Source organism: Stegostoma tigrinum, chromosome 1 (assembly GCF_030684315.1).
Source record: "Stegostoma tigrinum isolate sSteTig4 chromosome 1, sSteTig4.hap1, whole genome shotgun sequence".
Classification (NCBI taxonomy): Eukaryota; Metazoa; Chordata; class Chondrichthyes; order Orectolobiformes; family Stegostomatidae; genus Stegostoma; species Stegostoma tigrinum.
The window spans coordinates 187,625,462-187,649,616 of record NC_081354.1 but is presented as its reverse complement, the minus strand read 5'-3'; the positions used below and the strand labels follow the sequence as shown (position 1 = coordinate 187,649,616).

General features: G+C 50.6%; 1 protein-coding gene across 1 annotated transcript in view; it reads right to left on the bottom strand.

The window, feature by feature from the left end:
- Window positions 1-608: 608 nt before the first annotated feature.
- Window positions 609-24,155, bottom strand: part of LOC125455611 (V-type proton ATPase subunit B-like) — a 60,932-nt gene continuing 37,385 nt past the window's right edge. Inside the window, exons 9-14 of the mRNA XM_059650658.1 lie at window positions 20,215-20,338; window positions 12,961-13,111; window positions 8,993-9,075; window positions 6,612-6,716; window positions 2,121-2,250; window positions 609-1,788 (exon numbers count right to left, since the gene is read on the bottom strand). Of these exons, the coding sequence (XP_059506641.1) occupies window positions 1,625-1,788; window positions 2,121-2,250; window positions 6,612-6,716; window positions 8,993-9,075; window positions 12,961-13,111; window positions 20,215-20,338 (757 nt within the window). The 3' untranslated portion in view covers window positions 609-1,624. The remainder of the gene's footprint in view (window positions 1,789-2,120; window positions 2,251-6,611; window positions 6,717-8,992; window positions 9,076-12,960; window positions 13,112-20,214; window positions 20,339-24,155) is intronic.

The window sequence follows — 24,155 nt, the reverse complement described above, 5'->3', positions numbered from 1 at the left end:
ACACACATGCGCGCACACACACACACACACACACACACACACACAGACACAAGCATACATACACACACACACACACACACAGACACAAACATACACACACACTCACACAGACACACACACGCACACACATATGGACACATGCACACGGACACACGCACACACACACAAACATACATATACACACACACACACACAGACACAAACATACATACACACACATGCACACACACATGCGCGCACAGACACACACACATACACACACACACACACACACACAGACACAAACATACATACACACACATGCACACACACATGCGCGCACACACACACACACAGACACACACACACACACACACACACACACAGACAGACACAAACATACACACACTCACACAGACACACACAAACTCACACACACACACACACACACAAACTCACACGCACGCACATACACAGAGAGACAGACACAAACATACACACACACACACACACGCACACACACACACACACACACACACACACACACACACACACACACACGCAAACTCACACAGAGATATTTGTTGCTTAAAGAGTCAGAGAGGAATCAGACCAGTGGACAACATCGATGAGAAAGTGATGGATTGTTTATTTACAGATTGGGTTTGAACAACACATGGCTCAGGGGCAGTAGGAACTGCTGCTGCTGGAGAATCCGAGGCAACACGGTGTACAGCTAGATGGACACAGCAGGCCAGGTAACACCAGAGGGGCAGGAAGGCTGATGTTTCGGGGTCCGGACCCTTCTTCAGAAATGGGAGAAGGGAAGGTGGCTCTGAAATAAATGGGGGAGCTGGTGTGTGCAGTGATAGAAGGTGGATAGAGAAGCGGATGGGCGGAGAGAAGACAGGCAGGTCAAGGAGGCAGGGATGGAGCCAGTAAAGGTGAGTGTAGGTGGGGAGTTGGGATGGGGTTTGGTCAGTGAGGAGTGGGGGAAGACAGACAGGGCAAGGAGACGGGGCAGGGATTTGTGGGAAAATTAGGTCAAGGCTTTGGGGAAGAGCGTCGGGGAGGGAATTGAGGGAGGGAGGGTCAAAGTAATGTGAGTTGCAGGGGGTGGGGAGAGTGTGCAGCAAAATGTTTGATAGCTCAGTGGGGCAGTGAGGGATGGAAAGAGTGAGGACAGTGAGAGGAGGGGAGTGAGGGAGGTGTGAGGGTCTGGGGTGAGGGGAGGGCTGAGGACCAAGGAGAGGGTGGGGAAGAAGAAGGGTGCGAGGGGAGGGGGAATGAGAGGGTTCTGTGTCTAGACAGAGTGAGCAGGAGTGAAGGGAGGGCAAGTCTGCTGGGGTTGAGGTTGGGGATTGGGTTGGTGAGGGAAGGGGGGTGCCCGAGGAGGTAAAAGGTGACAGTTGTGGGGGGTGGTATGGGTTTTAGGTGGCGCGATGAGAGGGAGGGAGGAGGTTCCTGGAGGCACTGGTGTGAGAGGTTGGGGTTTGGGGGTAAGCATATAGGAGGAGTAGGGGGTAAGACTGGAACAATGGGAGGTGTTTGGGAGAGAGAGAGGGTGAAGTGTGAGAGTCAGGGCTCAGTGCGTGGGAGTGAGGGGAGGGGGCACTTTGTTCGTTGGGGGGTAGGATCAGGGCTCTCAAAGGTGGGTGCCGGTTTCCTCCTTGTTCTCCCGGGATTCCCGCGGATAAAACTCAGACACAATACTCCCTGGAATCCTCTTCAGCATCTCCTTCGGGAAAATCCGTAGCAGTTGCCACCCAATGTCCAGGGAATCGAAGATTGATCTGTTCTCGTAGGGACCTGAGACAGAAATCACAACTCAGAACCGCTTGGGAACAGCAGGGGGCCATTCGGCCCTTAGGTCCTGCTATAGTAGGACAAGAGGAGATTGTGGTCCATTTTGATATTAACGACATAGGCAAAGGGAGAGATGAGGTCCTGCAAAGGGAGGTAAGTGAGTTAGGTAGGAAGTTGAAAAGTAGGATCTCTAGGGTTACAACCTCAGGATTAGTTCCTGTGTAATGTTACAGGGAGGCTAGAAATAGGAAGATAGTTCAGTTAAATAACAGGGCGAATGAGGAGACAGGTTCCTTGATCGCTGTGACTCCTTCCCAAGTGAGGTCCCTCCCTACCTTGGGCAATGAAATTCTTCTCAAACTTCTGCAGAAATTCCAGGTACAGGAGGTCATCTGAGGTCAAAGCCTCTTCGCCCACCACAGCCTTCATAGCTTGAACATCTTTCCCAATAGCATAGCAGGCATACTGTCGGAGGAAGGAGGGAACGCCAGGATGGTTACACAGATGAAAAGAAGCATAGCACACTGCGGGAGGATACAGGGAGAGTCCAAAAGGCTAGAGACACTAATGCCACTAATTCCCACCTCAATTCCATCACATTCCTGAACCCTGTCTCACTCTCTCAGCATCCCATCAAGCTCCCTCTTCATTCTTATGTCCATTTCAAGCCCACCGACTCCCACAGCTACTTAGAATACACATTCTCCCACCCACCCTCCTGCAAAAATTCCATCCCCTATTCCCAATTCCTCCGCCTCCGCCGCATCTGTTCCCAGGATGAGGCATTCCACTCCCGCACATCCCAGACGTCCGCATTCTTCAAGGACAACAACATCCGCGCACCCCGCCCCCCGCCACCGCCACCCGCCGCAGTGGTCGAGAACACCCTTGACTGTGTCTACACATTTCCCGCAACACATCGCTCACACCCCGCCCCCGCCACAACCGCCCAAAGAGAATCCCCCTCGTCCTCACATACCACCCCACCAACCTCCGGATACAACGCATCATCCTCCGACACTTCCGCCATCTACAATCCGACCCCACCACCCAAGACATTTTTCCATCCCCACCCTTGTCTGCCTTCCGGAGAGACCACTCTCTCCGCGACTTCCTTGTTCGCTCCACGCTGTCCTCCAACCCCACCACACCCGGCACCTTCCCCTGCAACCGCAGGAAATGCTACACTTGCCCCCACACCTCCTCCCTCACCCCCATCCCAGGCCCCAAGATGACCTTCCATATTAAGCAGAGGTTCACCTGCACATCTGCCAATGTGGTATACTGCATCCATTGTACCCGGTGTGGCTTCCTCTACATTGGGGAAACCAAGCGGAGGCTTGGGGACCGCTTTGCAGAACACCTCCGCTCGGTTCGCAATAAACAACTGCACCTCCCAGTCGCGAACTATTTTAACTCCCCCTCCCATTCTCTTGATGACATGTCCATCATGGGCCTCCTGCAGTGCCACAATGATGCCACCCGAAGGTTGCAGGAACAGCAACTCATATTCCGCCTGGGAACCCTGCAGCCATATGGTATCAATGTGGACTTCACCAGCTTCAAAATCTCTCCTTCCCCCATCGCATCCCAAAACCAGCCCAGTTCGTCCCCTCCCCCCACTGCACCACACAACCAGCCCAGCTCTTCCCCTCCACCCACTGCATCCCAAAACCAGTCCAACCTGTCTCTGCCTCCCTAACCTGTTCTTCCTCTCACCCATCCCCTCCTCCCACCTCAAGACGCACATCCATTTCCCACCTACTAACCTCATCCCACCTCCTTGACCTGTCCGTCTTCCCTGGACTGACCTATCCCCTCCCTACCTCCCCACCTACACTCTCTCCACCTATCTTCTTTTCTCTCCATCTTCGGTCCGCCTCCCCCTCTCACCCTATTTATTCCAGTTCCCTCTCCCCATCCCCCTCTCTGATGAAGGGTCTAGGCCCGAAACGTCAGCTTTTGTGCTCCTGAGATGCTGCTGGGCCTGCTGTGTTCATCCAGCCTCACACTTTGTTATTTTACACTCTCCCCCTAATCCCATTTCACTCCCTCTTCAATCCCATTTTACTCTAGCCTCACTCCTACCTCACTCCCTCTTCAATCCCATTTTACTCTAGCCTCACTCCTACCTCACTCCCTCTTCAATCCCATTTTACTCTCTCCCCAGTCCTACCTCACTCCCTCTTCAATCCCATTTTACTCTCTCCCCCATCCTACCTCACACCCACTTCAATCCCATTTTACTCTCTCCCCCATCCTACCTCACTCCCTCTTCAATCCCATTTTACTCTCTCCCTAGTCCTACCTCACTCCCTCTTCAATCCCATTTCACTCTCTCCCTAGTCCTACCTCACTCCCTCTTCAATCCCATTTTACTCTCTCCCCAGTCCTACCTCACTCCCTCTTCAATCCCATTTTACTCTCTCCCCAGTCCTACCTCACTCCCTCTTCAATCCCATTTTACTCTCTCCCCAGTCCTACCTCACTCCCTCTTCAATCCCATTTTACTCTCTCCCCAGTCCTACCTCACTCCCTCTTCAATCCCATTTTACTCTCTCCCTAGTCCTACCTCACTCCCTCTTCAATCCCATTTCACTCTCTCCCCAGTCCTACCTCACTCCCTCTTCAATCCCATTTTACTCTCTCCCCAGTCCTACCTCACTCCCTCTTCAATCCCATTTTACTCTCTCCCCAGTCCTACCTCACTCCCTCTTCAATCCAATTTTACTCTCTCCCCAGTCCTACCTCACTCCCTCTTCAATCCCATTTTACTCTCTCCCCCATCCTACCTCACTCCCTCTTCAATCCCATTTTACTCTCTCCCCAGTCCTACCTCACTCCCTCTTCAATCCCATTTTACTCTCTCCCCAGTCCTACTTCACTCCCTCTTCAATCCCATTTTACTCTCTCCCCAGTCCTACCTCACTCCCTCTTGAATCTCATTTCACTCTCTCCCTAGTCCTACCTCACTCCCTCTTCAATCCCATTTTACTCTCTCTCCAGTCCTACTTCAATCCCTCTTCAATCCCATTTTACTCTCTCCCCAGTCCTACCTCACTCCCTCTTCAATCCCATTTCACTCTCTCCCCAGTCCTACCTCACTCCCTCTTCAATCCCATTTTATTCTCTCCCCAGTCCTACTTCATTCCCTCTTCAATCCCATTTTACTCTCTCCCCAGTCCTACCTCACTCCCTCTTCAATCCCATTTTACTCTCTCCCCCATCCTACCTCACTCCCTCTTCAATCCCATTTTATTCTCTCCCCAGTCCTGCCTCACTCCCTCTTCAATCCCATTTTATTCTCTCCCCAGTCCTACCTCACTCCCTCTTCAATCCCATTTTACTCTCTCCCCCATCCTACCTCACTCCCTCTTCAATCCCATTTTACTCTCTCCCCAGTCCTACCTCACTCCCTCTTCAATCCCATTTTACTCTCTCCCTAGTCCTACCTCACTCCCTCTTCAATCCCATTTTACTCTCTCCCCAGTCCTACCTCACTCCCTCTTCAATCCCATTTTACTCTCTCCCCAGTCCTACTTCACTCCCTCTTCAATCCCATTTTACTCTCTCCCCAGTCCTACCTCACTCCCTCTTGAATCTCATTTCACTCTCTCCCTAGTCCTACCTCACTCCCTCTTCAATCCCATTTTACTCTCTCTCCAGTCCTACTTCAATCCCTCTTCAATCCCATTTTACTCTCTCCCCAGTCCTACCTCACTCCCTCTTCAATCCCATTTCACTCTCTCCCCAGTCCTACCTCACTCCCTCTTCAATCCCATTTTATTCTCTCCCCAGTCCTACTTCATTCCCTCTTCAATCCCATTTTACTCTCTCCCCAGTCCTACCTCACTCCCTCTTCAATCCCATTTTACTCTCTCCCCCATCCTACCTCACTCCCTCTTCAATCCCATTTTATTCTCTCCCCAGTCCTACCTCACTCCCTCTTCAATCCCATTTTATTCTCTCCCCAGTCCTAACTCACTACCTCTTCAATCCCATTTTACTCTCTCCCCCATCCTACCTCACTCCCTCTTCAATCCCATTTTACTCTCTCCCCAGTCCTACCTCACTCCCTCTTCAATCCCATTTTACTCTCTCCCTAGTCCTACCTCACTCCCTCTTCAATCCCATTTTACTCTCTCCCCAGTCCTACCTCACTCCCTCTTCAATCCCATTTTACTCTCTCCCCCATCCTACCTCACTCCCTCTTCAATCCCATTTTACTCTAGCCTCACTCCTACCTCACTCCCTCTTCATATCATTTTACTCTCTCCCCAGTCCTACCTCACTCCCCCTTGTTTGTTCTTTCACAGGATATGGGCATCACTAGAACAGCATCTATTGCCCATCCCTAATTGCTCAGGGGGCAGTGAAGAGTCAACCCTGTTGCTGTGGGTCTGGGGTCACGTGTAGGCCAGATTTCCTTCCCAAAATGGCATCAGTGAGCTAGATGGGTTTTTTTTGGGGACAATGATTAACAATGGACTCATGGCTATCAACACCTTTGGATCTTAATTCCATTTCTTAAAACTTAAAATCACACCAACTACCGAGATGAGACTTGAACCTGATTCCCCAGAACATTAGCTCAGTTTTTGTGGATGAATAAAGCTTGGGGTAATACCACTAGGCCATTGCCCCCTCCTCCCTTTCTCCTCACTAACTACTCTCCCTATCAACCCTGTCTCACTGTGTACACTAACCTATCTCACTAATCCATTCAATCTTATTTGAATGCTGCCTCTGAGATCTCCTCTCCTGTTCACAGCAGTTAATGTTGGTGTCTCTCCCTGCTGTCCTCCATGACCCCTACCCCTGCTTACCAGCTGATTGGACACATCGGCATGGTCTTTGCGAGTCATCCCCTCTCCAATGGCTGATTTCATCAGGCGGGACAGAGAGGGCAGCACGTTAATTGGTGGGTAGATCTGAAAGTGGGAAACAGAGCACGGTGAGGGATACACAGCCAAAATTGGGAGCCTGGGCTGAATCAGACCATCAGTCTATCAGACCACACACTGGTCACTGCAAGGATCAGATAGCGCCAGTCAGTTACAGGCCTACAATATAACCCACAAACTCCACGAATCAGAGCAGGTTGGTCAGTGGCCTGAGCAAACAGATTGAAAATAAGCTGTGACAGAATCCCAGGGTGATGACTTGCAATGTTTTCGCTTACACTGTTATGGGACTCACTGCCTGAAGGGGGCAATGTAGGAAACACAGCCTTTCCATCATCAGCTCCTTTACAATGGGGTATAGGACATAGAACATAGAGCATAGAACGTACACTGTAGAACGTAGAACATAGAACATGGAACATAGAACGAGAACTTAGAATGTAGAACGTAGAACATAGAACATAGAATGTTGAACAGTACAGGCCCTTCGGCCCATGATGTTGTGCTGACCTATTGTCTCATGATCAATCTACCCTGCATACCGTACATTTTACTATCCTCCATGTGCCTGTCCAAGAGTTGCTTAAAAGTCTCTGAAGTATCTTTGGAAATGCTGCCCACCGCTAACTGCCCGCAGGGTGGATCTTTAGCTGTTCTGCTCCATTATCACAAGCTTTTGGGACCACGGAGAAGGCGACTTCAGACAGCAGTTCATCGTCAACCACACTACTGTTAGTGTTAAGACCACAGGAGCAGAAATTAGCCCATTCAGCCCATCGAATCCACTCCGCCATTCAATCATGGCTGATGTGATCATCCTCAACTTTCGTGCCTTTTCCACCACCCTGATCCCCCTTACAGAGTAAAAACCTGTCTGTCTCAGCCTTCAATATAACAAATGATTGAGTCCCAACAGGAGAGAATTCCACAGATTTACTGCCCCTGAGAGACAGCAGGCTTACCAGCAATTAGTGAACCCAGTGGGATTTATCACAGTGGAGGCTGGCTTCATCACTGAGTCTGGGGATATTTAATCCTACACCACCCTCCTCCTTCCCCCACCCTCCCCGACAGGAGCGGAGTCTCCACCTCAATCCCCGATCAGCAGAGAAGGAGGGGGTAGCAGGGCTACAGGGCCAGAAAAGGCCAAATGCAACGAAATAATTCACTCCTTTAAATAGCCAGCTCGGGAGAGTGGGTTTATCCCTGACACAGGGTGTCACGTCAACTCGCCATCACTGATCCTCAGGAGGGGAGAGAGTTAAGATCCTTAATCATCATTACCATGACACCCTGTGCCAATCCCCACCCTCCTCACCGCTCCCCTCACTCACATCATCCCCCCTCTCCTGTTAGACCCCATCCTCAATATTTCCCTTTAAACACTCCGCTCAACCCTTTCTCCCTTCCCTCCTCATCTACCTCCCTACCCCCCTCCACATTCCTCTTCCCCTTCCCGACCCCCTTCCCAAAAACCACGCCAAAGCCCTCCCCATCCAACTTCCCCATCCTTATTCCACTCCCCGTCCCACTCTCTGTTCCCCTTTCCCCATTTCTCTTGCCATCCTGCACCCCTCCCCCTCCCAATCCCCTGCTCCATCACCCTCCCCATCCACCTACCCAAACCCCTCCCATTCCACCCCATCCCACTCTGCGTGCCCCAATCCACCTTCCCATTCCCCTCCCCAAACCCCTCCTCATCCATGTCTCTTTACCCCTATCGCCTTCCCCCTCCCCATTCCACTTTCTCAATTCCCCTCCCCGTTCAACTCCCCATCCTCCTCCCTCTTCGCCCACCCATCCCCTCCATTCCTCCTCCCCATTCTTCTTCCATTCCCCCTCTCCATTCCCCTCCCTATTCCACTTTCCCCATTCCCCTACCCATTCACATCCCCAAATACCTCCCCATCTGACTTCCGCATCACGCCCTCCCCAAACCACTTCACAACCCCCAGACCTGTCCTATCCCTCCTTCCATCCCCACTATTCATCCCATCTCCACTCATCACCCTTCTCCTTGCGTGACTCCCCAGTCCCTTCCCATCTCCATTCCCATCCCAATTCATCATCCCACCACTGCCATTTCCTTCCATACGCTCTCCCCGTTTCCCTCCGCACCCCCATCCTCCTCCCATACTCCCTCTGCATGCCCCTCACTTATCCCCCCTCCACATGCCTCACTTCATATCTCCCTGGATACCACTCTCAGAGCTCAGTTTGACAATTCCTCTGCCACCCGTGATCCAGCAGTGACCACTTGCACGAGGAGGAGTGGATTCTCACCTGGAACCGATCCCACATACCTGCCTGTTGTGTATTTGTCTGTCCACGTAGATCTGTCCTTCAGTGATAAACCCTGTCAGATCTGGGATCGGGTGGGTGATATCTGCAACAGATCGCATGGTCTTTACACAGCTCTCACAGAAAGCACAGGATCTCCACACTCTCGGTACAGTCCTTCCATTTATTTACCCTTTGGGATTGGGAGTCACTGGCTGGGACAAGCTTTTATTGCCCCATCTCTAGCTGCCCCTTGAGAAGTTGGTGGCGATGTATTTTCATGAACCGCAGCAGTCCATGTGCTGGTCACAGCCATATTGTGAGGAGTGGGAGAGGAATGGAGTGATGGGAGACAGGAAAAATGGGGAAGTGCAGGGATGAGGGATTGGAGGAGTGGGGATTGGAGGGATGGGGGAGTGGAGGGATGGGGAGTGAGGGATGGAGGAGTGGAGGGATGGGAGAGAGGAGGAGTGGGGAATGGAGGGATGGGGGAAAGGAGGAGTGGGGATTGGAGGGGTAGGGGAGTGGAGGAATGGGGTGTGGAAGGGTGGGGAGGGGAGAGGTGGAGGAGTGGAGGGGCAGCGAGGGTGGCGGGGGGGAGAGTGAAGGGGTGGAGGGGGGAGGGGTAGGGGAGTGGAGGGGTGGGGAGTGGAGTGGTGGAGAGTGGAGGGGTGGGGAGGGGAGTGGAGAGTGGAGAGCTGGAGAGTAGAGGGGTGAGGAGTGGAGGGGTGGGGAAAGGAGGAGCAGGGGAGTGGAGGAATGGGGAGTGGAGGAGTGGGGAGTAGAGGGATAGAGAGTGGAGGGGTGGGGAGTGGAGGAGCAGGGGAGTGGAGGGGTGGGGAGTGGAGGGGTGGGGAGTGGAGGAGTAGGTGAGTGGAGGGGTAGGGAGTGGAGGAGTAGGTGAGTGGAGGGGTGGGGAGTGGAGGGGTGGGGAGTGGAGGAGTAGGTGAGTGGAGGGGTGGGGAGTGGAGGAGCAGGGGAGTGGAGGGGTGGGGAGTGGAGGGATAGAGAGTGGAGGGGTGGGGAGTGGAGGAGTAGGTGAGTGGAGGGGTGGGGAGTGGAGGGGTGGTGAGTGGAGGAGTAGATGAGTGGAGGGGTGGGGAGTGGAGGGGTGGGGGTGTGGAAGGATGAGGGAATGGAGGGGTGGGGAGTGGAGGGGTGGGGGTGTGGAAGGATGAGGGAATGGAAGTGTGGGGAGTGGAGGGGTGGGGGTGTGGAAGGATGAGGGAATGGAGGTGTGGGGAGTGGAGGGGTCGGGGTGTGGAAGGATGAGGGAATGGAGGGGTGGGAGTGGAGGGGTGGGGGTGTGGAAGGATGAGGAATGGAGGTGTGGGGAGTGGAAGGATGAGGAATGGAGGTGTGGGGAGTGGAAGGATGAGGAATGGAGGTGTGGGAGTGGAAGGATGAGGAATGGAGGTGTGGGGAGTGGAAGGATGAGGAATGGAGGTGTGGGAGTGGAAGGATGAGGAATGGAGGTGTGGGGAGTGGAAGGATGAGGAATGGAGGTGTGGGAGTGGAAGGATGAGGGAATGGAGGTGTGGGAGTGGAAGGATGAGGAAGGGAGGTGTGGGGAGTGGAAGGATGAGGAATGGAGGTGTGGGGAGTGGAAGGATGAGGAATGGAGGTGTGGGGAGTGGAAGGATGAGGAATGGATGTGTGGGAGTGGAAGGATGAGGGAATGGAGGTGTGGGAGTGGAGGGGTGGGGGTGTGGAAGGATGAGGGAATGGAGGTGTGGGAGTGGAGGGATGAGGGAATGGAGGTGTGGGAGTGGAGGGGTGGGGGTGTGGAAGGATGAGGGAATGGAGGTGTGGGAGTGGAGGGATGAGGGAATGGAGGTGTGGGAGTGGAGGGGTGGGGGTGTGGATGGATGAGGGAATGGAGGTGTGGGAGTGGAGGGGTGGGGGTGTGGAAGGATGAGGGAATGGAGGTGTGGGAGTGGAGGGCTGGGGGCGTGGAAGGATGAGGGAATGGAGGTGTGGGAGTGGAGGGGTGGGGGTGTGGAAGGATGAGGGAATGGAGGTGTGGGGAGTGGAGGGGTGGGGGCGTGGAAGGATGAGGGAATGGAGGTGTGGGAGTGGAGGGGTGGGGGTGTGGAAGGATGAGGGAATGGAGGTGTGGGGAGTGGAGGGGTGGGGGTGTGGAAGGATGAGGGAATGGAGGTGTGGGGAGTGGAGGGGTGGGGGCGTGGAAGGATGAGGGAATGGAGGTGTGGGAGTGGAGGGGTGGGGGTGTGGAAGGATGAGGGAATGGAGGTGTGGGGAGTAGGGATGTAGAGGACTGGAGGGTAGGGGAGGCTTTTCTGTTTTGGTGGTGAACGTTGCAAGGAGAGACACAATGGTGCCCAGCCGAGTGTGTCACTGTCCGGTGTGTGTGTGTGTGTGTGTAAGACTGTGTGTGAGGAAGCTTTGGAAAGGGTGCAGAGGAGATTTACTAGGATGTTGCCTGCTATGGAGGGAAGGTCTGACAAGAAAAGGCTGAGGGACTTGTGGCTGTTTTCATTAGAGAGAAGAAGGTTGAGAGGTGACTTAATTGAAACATATAAAATAATCAGAGGGTTAGATAGGGTGGATAGGGAGAGCCTTTTTCCTAGGATGGTGACGGCGAGCACGAGGGGGCATAGCTTTAAATTGAGGGGTGAAAGATATAGAACAGATGTCAGAGGTAGTTTCTTTACTCAGAGAGTAGTAAGGGAATGGAACGCTTTGCCTGCAACGGTAGTAGATTCGCCAACTTTAGGTACATTTAAGTCGTCATTGGACAAGCATATGGACGTACATGGAATGGTGTAGGTTAGATGGGCTTGAGATCGGTACGACAGGTCGGCACAACATCGAGGGCCGAAGGGCCTGTACTGTGCTGTAATGTTCTATCTGTTCTGCATGTGTGTGTGTGTGTGTGTGTGTGCCCACTGGCTGCGCCACTCTGGCTTCCTGTCCCCTCAGGGAGATCAGTCTCAATCATTGCAGGCAAAGTCATGCTGTTGAAGAATGAGTGATAATGGGAACTGAAGATGCTGGAGAATCCGAGATAACAAAGTGTGGAGCTGGATGAACACAGCAGGCCAAGCAGCATCTCAGGAGCACAAAAGCTGATGTTTCGGGCCTAGACCCTTCATCAGAGAGGGGGATGGGGTGAGGGTTCTGGAATAAATAGGGAGAGAGGGGGAGGCGGACCGAAGATGGACAGAAAAGAAGATAGGTGGAGAGGAGAGTATAGGTGGGGAGGTAGGGAGGGGATAGGTCAGTCCAGGGAAGATGGACAGGTCAAGGAGGTGGGATGAGGTTAGTAGGTAGATGGGGGTGCGGCTTGGGGTGGGAGGAAGGGATGGGTGGGAGGAAGAACAGGTTAGGGAGGCAGAGACAGGCTGGACTGGTTTTGGGATGCAGTGGGGGGAGGGGAAGAGCTGGGCTGGTTTTGGGATGCGGTGGGGGGAGGGGAGATTTTGAAGCTTGTGAAGTCCACATTGATACCATTGGGCTGCAGGGTTCCCAAGCGGAATATGAGTTGCTGTTCCTGCAACCTTCGGGTGGCATCATTGTGGCACTGCAGGAGGCCCATGATGGACATGTTGTCTAAGGAATGGGAGAGGGAGTTAAAATGGTTCGTGACTGGGAGGTGCAGTTGTTTGTTCCGAACCGAGCAGAGGTTCTCTGCTTGATTTCCCCAATGTAGAGGATGCCAAACCGGGTACAATGGATGTAGTATACCACATTGGCAGATGTGCAGGTGAACGTCTGCTTAATGTGGAATGTCATCTTGGGGCCTGGGATAGGGTGAGGGAGGAGGTGTGGGGGCAGGTGTAGCACTTCCTGCGGTTGCAGGGGAGTAAGGGAGGATCGGAGGGTCCGGTTAGAGAGTAAGGGAGGATCAGAGGGTCCGTTGTCCTGACCTTGTTCATGAGCCTCTCTGAAAGATCCAGCCCCATGAGAGTTTAACCCCCCTGCAACACACCCCCGCACCCACCCCAACCTACACCGATCGCTCACTCACCGTCATTGGGCATGGTGAGGATGGGGATTTGTGTGATCGAGCCGTTCCTGCCCTCCACTCGCCCAGCTCGCTCATAGATCGTGGCCAAGTCTGTGTACATGTAGCCAGGGAAACCCCGTCTTCCAGGAACCTCCTCACGAGCTGCAGAGACCTGCATGGGGTGGGATGGAAATCGGGAAAGTGGGGGCAGGGGGTGAAACACTTGGCGTGCCACCATTCCATTTATTATCGAGCTGCAAACCGGCACAGCGTCTCTACTGCATCCACCCACACTTCCCTTCAGCCCCTCCACTGTCTCCTATCTCCCGGCCCCCTTCCTGCTCCAGGAAAATCCAGATATCCTTCTTGGATTAACTGAAATTCCGTTTCTAGAATCGGAAGATTAAATCGGTTCTGATCTACAATGCCGACCTCGACATTTGTGAATATGGATGGAATGATAAAGGTCACACTGTTTGAGACCTCTCGTGCCTTTCATTTCTGCTTCAATGGCTCTTCAGCTGCCAAACTGTGGCATTCTCTCTTTAAACCTGTTTGTCTGTTTGGGTCCTAACAGCTTCTCGTTCCTCCTTTCAGATGCTCCCTAAAGCCTTCCACTTGGACTCAGATTTCTGTCACCAGTCTGAGCATTTCTCTCTGTCTCAGTGCTGTACTTTTCCACGGTCTTTACTCTGGGCCTGGGCGATCTCTCCGTATGAAACATTCGTGTCCAATGGGAAATGGGAATCACCCTGAGGTTCTTGCCCCTTTACTGGTGATCTGACCTCTTCCTCTTCTGACTCCTACGCCACACTCTCGACCCTCACCGCCCCCTCAACAAAACCACCTCTCGAGCTCTCATTCAGGCAATTTACAGCTTTCTGGGCTCAACATTCAGTCCAACAATCACCCCAACACGCCGTCTTTAGCACAGCAGCCTTTGCTGCTGATTCTGAACCTGCTTACGCTACCCTTCAGTCCATCTTTTGTCTCTGGACTAGCCCCATTCCTGCTCCCTCTTTGTTAAGTGTGTTCCAACCATTCCTTCCATTCCTTCATTTGCTCACTCCCTCTCTCCTGCTGCCTCTACTTAATGCCTATCTGCCTGCAGCATCAGTTAAAGCATGAATTCTCGAATCATACAGCACAGAAAAAGCCCCTTTGGCCCATCAATTCTGTACTGCCAAACTACACAACTACCTACTCTTGTCCTGTTCTCCCACACTAGGCCCATAGTCTTGATTGTTCTGACTGTATTGATCACTTTTTAAAGGTTGTGAGCTTTCTTGCCTGTGCTGTCCTCTCAGGCAGTGCGTTCCATACACCCACCACCCTCTGGGAGGAAAGGTCTTCCTCAACTCCCCTCTAAAGCTCCCGCTTTTCACCTTAAAATTATGCCCCCTTCTTAGTGACCCCCTAGCCCAGAGGAACGTCTGCTTTCTATCCACCCTGTCCATGCCCCTCATAAGCTTATACACCTCCATCAGGTGCCCACCCCCCTCAACCTTCTCTGCTCCAAAGGTAACAACCTGAACTTCTCCAGCCTCTCACCATCGCTGAAATGGCCCGTCCCAGGCAACATCCTGGTGAATCTCCCTCTGCAACCCCCCAGTGCAACCACAAACCTCCATTGTCTGCTCCACCAACGCTGCCCGACCTGCCGCTTGGATATCATCAGAACGTTACTGTTTCTGGGATCTTGCTGTGTGCACACTGCCTTCTGCGTTTTCTCTGATTCATTCACGAGACGGGGGTGTCACTGCCTGTGCCCGGCATTTATTGGCCCGTTCCCTGTGTTGCCCGTGAGAAGGTGGTGGTGAACTGCCCTTTCATGCAGTCCATGTGCTGGGGGTTGACCCATCGGGGAGGGAATTCCAGGATTTTGGCCCGTCATTTAGAGTCATAGAATAATGCAGCAGGGAAACAGGCCCTTCGGCCCAAACTGGTCCGTGCTGACCGTGGCGCCCACTCAGCATCTTCCAACTGCCCACATTTGTTCTATATCCCTCTCAATCCTTCCCATCCATGTACCTATCCAAATGTTTATTTAATGTCACTGTGGTACCTGCCTCAACCACTCTCTCTGGCAGCCCATTCCGCATACACACCACTCTCTGTGTGAAGAAGCTGCCCCTCAGGACCTTCTTAAATCGGTGCCCTCTCACCTTAAACCAATGCCCTCTCGTTATCAAGTTCCCATCCCTGAGAAAAAGACTATATCCATTCATCTTATCTATCCCCCTCATGACTTTATACACCTCAATAAGGTCACCCCTCGTTACCCTACGTTCCAAGGAATAAAGTCCTATCCTGGCCAACCTCTCCCTGTAACTCAGGCCTACTAGTCCTGGCAACATCCTCGTAAATCTTCTTTGCACACTTTCCAGTTTAACTATGTCTTTCCCGTATCATGATGATCAAAACTGTAGACAATACTCAATGTGCAGCCTCACCAATGATGTATACAACTGTAACATAACGTCCCAACTCCAGTACTCGATGCCTTGACCGATGAAGGCCAGCACGCTAAATGCCTTCTTCACCACCCTGTCCACCTGCGACACCGCTTTCAACGAACTATGTGCTGGTACTCCTAGGTCCCTCTGTTCCACATCACTCCTCAGGACAGGGATGCCTAACCTGAAGAAGTTACCCTCCTCCCTCCGGTCCAACCTCAGGGAATCTGTACTCTCCATCTTCGGTCCGCCTCCCCCTCTCTCCCTATTTATTCCAGATCCCTCTCCCCATCCCCCTCTCTGATGAAGGGTCTAGGCCCGAAACGTCAGCTTTTGTGCTCCTGAGATGCTGCTTGGCCTGCTGTGTTCATCCAGCCTCGCATTTTATTATCTTGGAATTCTCCAGCATCTGCAGTTCCCATTATCTCTGACTCCTCAGGACCTTCCCATTTACTGTATAAGTCCTGCCTTGGTTTGACTTTCCAAAGTGCAACGCCTCACGCTTGCCTGTGTAGAACTGCATTTGCCAATCCTCAGCCCACTTCCCCATCTAATCATGATCTTGCTGTAATTTTTGATTACTTTCCTCGCTGTCAACGATACCTCCTATTTTTGTATCGTTGGCAAACTTTCTAATCATGCCTTGTACATTCACATCTGGATCATTCGTGTAAATAACAAAGGTCCCAGCACAGACCCCTGTGGCACACCACGAGTCACAGGCCTCCAGTCCGAGAAACAGCCTTCAACCATCTCCCTCTGCTTCCCGTCATCAAGTCAGTTTTGAATCCAATTAGCTACCTCACCCTGGATCCCATGAAACCTAACCTTCATATCTAGCCTGCTATGTGGGAACTTGTCAAAGTCATTATAGACAACATCCATTGCCCTAGCCTTTTTAATCATTGTGGTTACCTCTTCGAAGAACTCCAGAAGATTTGAAGTTGTAGACTTGCTCGCCGAGCCAGTGCGTTTGGTTGCGAATGTTTCGTTCCTCTGCGAGGTAACACCATCAGTGGGCCTCCTGTGAAGTATCGGTGTTCTGTCCCACATGTTATTTATATGTCTCAGTTTGTTGGGGTGTTTGGTATCACTTCTGGCTCTGTTTCTCAGTGGTTTGTACACAGCGTCTAAATCCGTGTGTTTGTTGATGGAGTTCCAGTTGGCATGCTGGGCCTCCAGGAATTCCCTGGTGTGCTTCTGTTTGGCTTGTGCTGTTATGGATGTGTTGTCCCAGTTGAATTCGTGTCCCTCTTCGTCACGTGTAGCGAGACGGGTGAGAATTGGTCATGTCCCTTGGAGGCTAGATGGTGTTGGTGTATCCTTTATTGTCAGTTTTCTTCCAGTCTGGCCTGTGTAATGTTTCTCACAGACCTTGCATGGTAGTTTGTCCATTACCCCAGTTTTGCTGGTTTTATAGACAATAGACAATAAGTGCTGCAGTAGGCCATTCGGCCCTTCGAGCCAGCACCACCATTCATTATGATCATGGCTGATCATCCACAATCAGTATCCTGTTCCTGCCTTATCCCCATAACCCTTGATTCCACTATCTTTAAGAGCTCTATCCATCTCTTTCTTGAAAGTATCCAGAGACTTGGCCTCCACTGCCTTCTGGGGCAGAGCATTCCATATATCCACCACTCTCTGGGTGAAGAGGTTTTTCTTCAACTCTGTTCTAACTGGCCTACCCCTTATTTTTAAACTGTGTCCTCTGGTCCTGGACTCCCCCATCAGCAGAAACATGCTTCCTGCCTCCACAGTGTCCAATCCCTTAATAATCTTATATGGCGCAATCAGATCCCCTCTCATCCTTCTAAACTCAAGAGTATACAAGCCCAGTCGCTCCAATCTTTCAACGTATGATAGTCCCGCCATTCCGGGAATTGACCTTGTGAACCTATGCTGCACTCCCTCAAAAGCAAGAATGTCCTTCCTCAAATTGGGAGACCAAAACTGCACACAATACTCCAGGTGCGATCTCACCAGGGCCCTGTACAGCTGCAGAAGGACCTCTTTGCTCCTATACTCAATTCCTGGGTATGGGGTCCTGTACATTCATCAGTTGCTGTCGTAGGGTGGTTGTTGGTTTTTGGTACAGTCTGAGGAAGGGTCACCAGACCCGAAACATTAACTCTGTTTTTTTCTTCACAGATGCTGAGCTTTTCCAACAACTTCTGTTTTTGTTCCTGATTTACAGCATCCGCAGTTCTTTGGGTTTTTACATTGAATTAGACCTGTGTACAAACCACTGAGAAACAGAACCGAAAGTAAAACCAGACACCCCAACAGACTGAGGCATAAAAATAATAAGCGGGACAGCACACTGGCACTTCACCGAAGGCGCACCGACAGTGTTACCAAGCAGGAGGCCGAAGCACCTGCAGCCAAACACATCAGCTCGGCAAGCAAGTCTACAACCTCATTCACAACCCAAACCACAAATTGTCTCAAAAATCTAAAAGATTTGTCGGTCGTGACCTCCCGCGCACAAATCTGTGCTGACTGCGAAATGGACCATTTTTGGAAGAGAGTGAATCCAGGATGTCCTGTCACCCGGGTGTGGTCCCAGACTCGGTCAGGCCAATGTCCAAGTTGTGTCCCATTCCTAGGCCAAAGTGTAGGCTGTGCCCCGACTCGATTTGAATGACTTCCCGCGGACCGTTTCCAGATGGGAGTGAATCCAGGAATGTCCTCCCGCCTGGAGAGCCTCCAGGCCTGGGTGTGGCCCCTGGATTTGGTCAGGCCAGACATTAAACTGTGCCCCCCCCATTCCTGGGCCAAGGTACGCTTCGCAACCATTCTGCTTCATCGGTCATGAAGAGCTTTGAGCCAATCTGAGTTTGTGCAAGACGAGGAAAGGTCAGGAGGAGGTCATTCCACCCATCGAACCCAGTCCTATCCTGCAATGAGTTTATGGATTGCCTTCTACCTCAGGGTCATCCTCCTGCAATATTTCTGTGTCCCTTGATGGAAATTCAATATGTCTATAAAGTCTCTAGCAGATTCTTATAGATGCACCATGGAAAGGATTCTGTCTGGGTGCATCGCAGTGTAGTACAGCAACTGCTCTACCTAGGGCTGTGAGCAATTACAGAGAGTCGTGAACACAGCCGGCCCATCGCACAAAGCAATCCTCCATCCATTGACAATCCTCCATCTACACTTCCCAGTGCCTCGGGAAAGCAACCAACATCATCCAAGATAACAAAGTGTGGAGCTGAATGAACACAGCAGGCCAAGCGGCATCTCAGGAGCACAAAGGCTGATGTCTCGGGCCTAGACCCTTCATCAGAGAGGCCTGAAACGTCAGCTTTTGTGCTCCCGAGATGCTGCTTGGCCTGCTGTGTTCATCCAGCTCCACACTTTGTTATCTCGGATTCTCCAGCATCTGCAGTTCCCATTATCTCTGAACATCAACAAAGACCCCTCCCACCCATTGTATTCTCTTCCACCCTCTCCCGTTGAACAGTAGCTATAAAAGTTTAAATACACATACAAACAGATTCAAGAACAGCTTCTTCCCTGCTGTTATCAGACTTTTGAGCGGACATCTCAAATGTTAATGTTAATCCCTCTCCCTGTGCACCCTCTCTGCAGCTGTAACACTGCACCCTGTACTCTGTTCTGCTACCCTGATGTACTTTGTGTGGTATGATTTGACTGTAGAGCAGGTAAGACAACAGTTTCCACTCGGTACACACAGCACTAACGCATCAAATCAAACTAAATCAGATTTAAAAAATACCATTAAAAACTTCAGAAACCTAATGATTTCTGTCCTGAACTCACTCAAATGACTGAGCCTCCACAACTCTGTGGGGTAGAGAATTTCAGTGATTTATTACGCTCTAAGTGTAGTAATTAATCCTCACCCTTTGTCCTAAAAGGACTACCCCCTTACCTTGAGACTATGTCCTCTAGTTCCAGACTCTTTAGAAGTCGCACAACACCAGGTTATGATCCAACAGGTTTATTTGAAATCACAAGTTTTCGGACCCTCAGTCCTGTGATATCAAAGTGTGGAGCTGGATGAACACAGCAGGCCAAGCAGCATCTCAGGAGCACAAAAGCTGACATTTCGGGCCTAGACCCTTCTTCAGAATTTTCCTGAAGAAGGGTCTAGGCCCGAAACTTAAGCCTTCCTGCTCCTCTGATGCTGATTGGCCTGCTGTGATCATCCAGCTCTACATCTTGTTATCTCGGATTCTCCAGCATCGGCACTTCCTACTGTCTCTGAAGTCTCAGTCCTGTTGGGCTATAACCTGGTCTCGTGTGATTTCTGACCTTGTCCAACCCCAGTCCAACGCCAGCACCTCCACATCATAGCCTCTTCAGGCTGGGGAAATACCTTAACTACATTTACATCTGAAAAGCACAACAGGAATAAGGCCCAGAGTCCTCCAGTGTTCCTCTGATCGCCCACCTTCTGGGTTTTTGGGTCCTCTTCCCTAACTGCAGCTGGAGTTTTTAGAACTCAATAGACCCTGAGATTGCTTATCAGAGGTTGCTAGAACAGCTCAACATGTTTGTTAGCATCTGGTCTCTTCCTCAGAACCAGACCCGAAACGTTTAACTCTGATTTTACCTTCACAGATGCTGCCGGACCTGCTGAGCTTTTCCAGCAACTTCTGTTGTTCTTTTCGATTTACAGTGTCCGCAGTTCTTTTGGGTTTTCATTGTTAGTCAGTGTCCTGATTCACCCCTCTCCATCCTTAAACTGAGCGTGAACTCGTTTCTCTCTGACTCTGTGTCACATTTGACCTTGGCCTGGACTCAACCTTTCAGTGTGGGAGCTGGGTGTATATTGGTAACTCACCTCACGGAGGGCCTCAGCATATGAGCTCATATCTGTCAGGATGACCAGGACATGCTTCTCACATTGATAGGCCAGGAATTCGGCGGCAGTCAGGGCCAGGCGGGGAGTGATAATCCGTTCGATCCTGCAGGACAATCACAGTCATTGGGAATTAATGCCCAACTCAGTGAGGGAGCAGTTCCATCTCAGGTGCACACAGCTCTCAGAGCCAAACTGAACTCTGAGATAACAAAGTGTGGAGCTGGATGAACGCAGCAATCTTAGCAGTTTTCTGATGAAGGGTCTAGGCCCGAAACGTCACCTTTTGTGCTCCTGAGATGCTGCTTGGCCTGATGTGTTCATCCAGCTCCACACTTTGTTACTTTCCCACTTATTTTAGTGTCATCCACACATTTGCATACAGCACATTCACTTTCCACATCTACCTCACTGGGGGTGCTGATGGCTCCATTGCATTTCCTTGTTCTTTCTTTCTTTCTTTCTTTCTCTACTTCTTTATTTTTCTGCCTTTATATTCAATGTTTTGGTTTGCTTTTATGTGTTTTAAGATGGCGCCCGAGAGTACTGATGCCATACAACACTTCTCATAGCATTTTGTAACAGAATACACATGACAATAAATAAACCACATCAAATCAAATTATTGCTACATTATTAATCCGGATAACATTCTGGGGACATTCTGGGTTCAAATCCTGGAATCCTGGATCGCAGAATTTGAATTCAGTAAAAATATGGAATTAAGTGTCTAATAAAGAACAAAGAAACCTACAGCACAGGAACAGGCCCTTTGGCCCTCCAAGCCTGCGCCGATCAAGATCCTCTGTCTAACCTGTCATCTATTTTCTAAGGGTCTGTATCCATTTTCTCCCTGCTCAACCATGTACCTGTCCAGATACATCTTAAAAGACGCTTACGTGTCTGCGTCTACCACCTCCGCTGGCAACGCGTTCCAGGTGCCCACCACCCTCTGTGTAAAGAACTTTCCACGCATATCTCCCTTAAACGTTTCCTCTCTCACTTTGAACTCATGACCCCTAGTAATTGAGTCCCCCACTCTGGGAAAAGGCTTCTTGCTATCCACCCTGTCTATATCCCTCATGATTTTGTAGACCTCAATCAGGTCCCCCCTCAATCTCCGTCTTTCTAATGAAAATAATCCTAATCTACTCAACCTCTCTTCATAGCTAGCACCCTCCATACCAGACAACATCCTGGTGAACCTCCTCTGCACCCTCTCCAAAGCATCCACATCCTTTTGGTAATGTGGCGACCAGAACTGTACACAGTACTCCAAATGTGGCCGAACCAAAGTCCTATACAACTGCAACATGACCTGCCAACTCTTGTACTCAATACCCTGCCCAATGAAGGAAAGCATGCCATATGCCTTCTTGACCACTCTATTGACCTGCGTTGTCACCTTCAGGGAACAATGGACCCGAACACCCAGATCTCTCTGTTCATCAATTTTCCTCAGGACTTTTCCATTTACTGTGTAGTTCGCCCTTGAATTTGATCTTCCAAAATGCGTCACCTCACATTTGCCCGGATTGAACTCCATCTGCCATTTATCTGCCCAACTCTCCAGTCTATCTACATTTTGCTGTAATCTCTGGCAGTCCCCTTCACTATCTGCTATTCCACCAATCTTAGTGTCATCAGCAAACTTGCTGATCGGACCACCTGCACCTTCCTCCAGATCATTTACATATATCACAAACAACAGTGGTCCCAGCACAGATCCCTGTGGAACACCACTGGTTACAGGTCTCCAATTTGAGAAACTCCCTTCTACTACTACCCTCTGTCTCCTGTTGCCCAGCCAGTTCTCTATCCATCTAGCTAGCACACCCTGGGCCCCATGTGACTTCACTTTCTCCATCAGCCTGCCATGGGGAACCTTATCAAATGCCTTACTGAAGTCCATGTATATGACATCTACAGCCTTTCCCTCATCAATCAACTTTGTCACTTCCTCAAAGAATTCTATTAAGTTGGTAAGACAGGACCTTCCCTGCACAAAACCATGTTGCCTATCACTGATAAGCCCATTTTCTTCCAAATGGGAATAGATCCTATCCCTCAGTATCTTCTCCAGTAGCTTCCCTACCACTGACGTCAGGCTCACCGGTCGATAATTACCTGGATTATCCTTGCTGCCCTTTTTAAACAAGGGGACAACATTAGCAAGTCTCCAGTCCTCTGGGACCTCACCCGTGTCTAAGGATGCTGCAAAGATATCTGTTAAAGCCCTCGCTATTTCCTCTCTCGCTTCCAACAGTAACCTGGGATAGATCCCATCCGAACCTGGGGTCTTGTCCATCTTAATGTCTTTTAGGATACCTAACACTTCCTCCTTCCTTATGTCAACTTGACCGAGAGTAAGCAAACATCTATCCCTAACCTCAACATCCGTCATGTCCCTCTCCCTGGTGAATACCGATGCAAAGTACTCGTTAAGAATGTCACCCATTTTCTCTGACTCAGCACATAACTTTCCTTCTTTGTCCTTAAGTGGACCAATCCTTTCTCTAGTTACCCTCTTGCTCTTTATATATGAATAAAAGGCTTTGGGATTTTTCTTAACCATGTTTGTCAGCAATATCTCATGTCCTCTCTTAGCACTCTTCATCCCTTGTTTCAGATTCGCTCTACATTCCCGATATTCTTGCAAAGCTTTGTCTGTCTTCAGTCGCCTAGACCTCACGTATGCTTCCTTTTTTCTCTTGGCTAGTCTCACAATTTCACCTGCCATCCATGGTTCCCTAATCTTGCCATTTCTATTCCTCATTTTCACAGGAACATGTCTCTCCTGCATGCTGATCAACCTCTTCTTAAAAGCCTCCCACATATCAAATGTGGATTTACCTTCAAACAGTTTCTCCCAATCTACATTCCTCAGATCCTGCCAAATCTCGGTATAGTCGGCCTTCCCCCAGTTTAGTACTCTTCCTTTAAGGCCACCCCCATCTTTGTCCATGAGTATTGTAAAACTTACGGAATTGTGGTCGCTATTTCCAAAGCAGTCCCCTGCTGTAATATCAACCACCTGGCTGGGCTCATTCCCCAGCACCAGGTCCAGTATGGCCCCTTCCGAGTTGGACTACATACATGCTGCTCTAGAAAACCCTCCTGGACACACCTTACAAATTCTGCTCCATCTTTACCCCTAACACAGAGTGAATCCCAGTCAATGTTGGGAAAATTAAAATCTCCCATCACCACCACCCTGTTTCTCCTACACCTTTCCATTATCTGTCTATATATTTGTACCTCTATCTCATGCTTGCAGTTGGGAGGCCTGTAGTACAGCCCCAACATTGTTCCTGCATCCTTCCTGTTTCTGAGTTCTACCCATATTGCCTCACTGCTCGAGTCCTCCATGGGGCCCTCCTTCAGTGCGGCTGTGATAATGGTTCAAATGAAACTATTGTCAATTGTCGGAAAAACCCATCAGGTTCACTAATGTTCTTTAGGGAAGGAAACTGCCATCCTTACCTGGTCTGGCGTACAAGTGACTCCAGACCCACAGCAATGTGTTTGACTCGTAAGGCAGTTGGGGACCTGGTAATAAATGATGGCCCAGCCAAATGATACCCACATCCTGTCTATTAATTATAACAAAAAATTGGAAGGTAAACCCAGGATGTTGATAGCGGGGGATTCAGTGATGGTAACAGCATTGAAGGTCAGGGTGCAGTGGTTAGGTTGTCTCTTATTGGTGATGGGCATAGCCTGGCACTAGTGCAGCACAAATATCTCCTGGCATTTGTCGGCCCAAGGCTGTGTGTTGTCCCAGGTCAGAAGTCACACGACACCAGGTTACAATCCAACAGATTGCAGTGGAGAACATTAACCTGAAGATTAGTGGGGTGTTTTACAAATTCCTACTCTAGAAATAAAACCAGTCTGACTCCAAATCAAGGCACAGACAGATT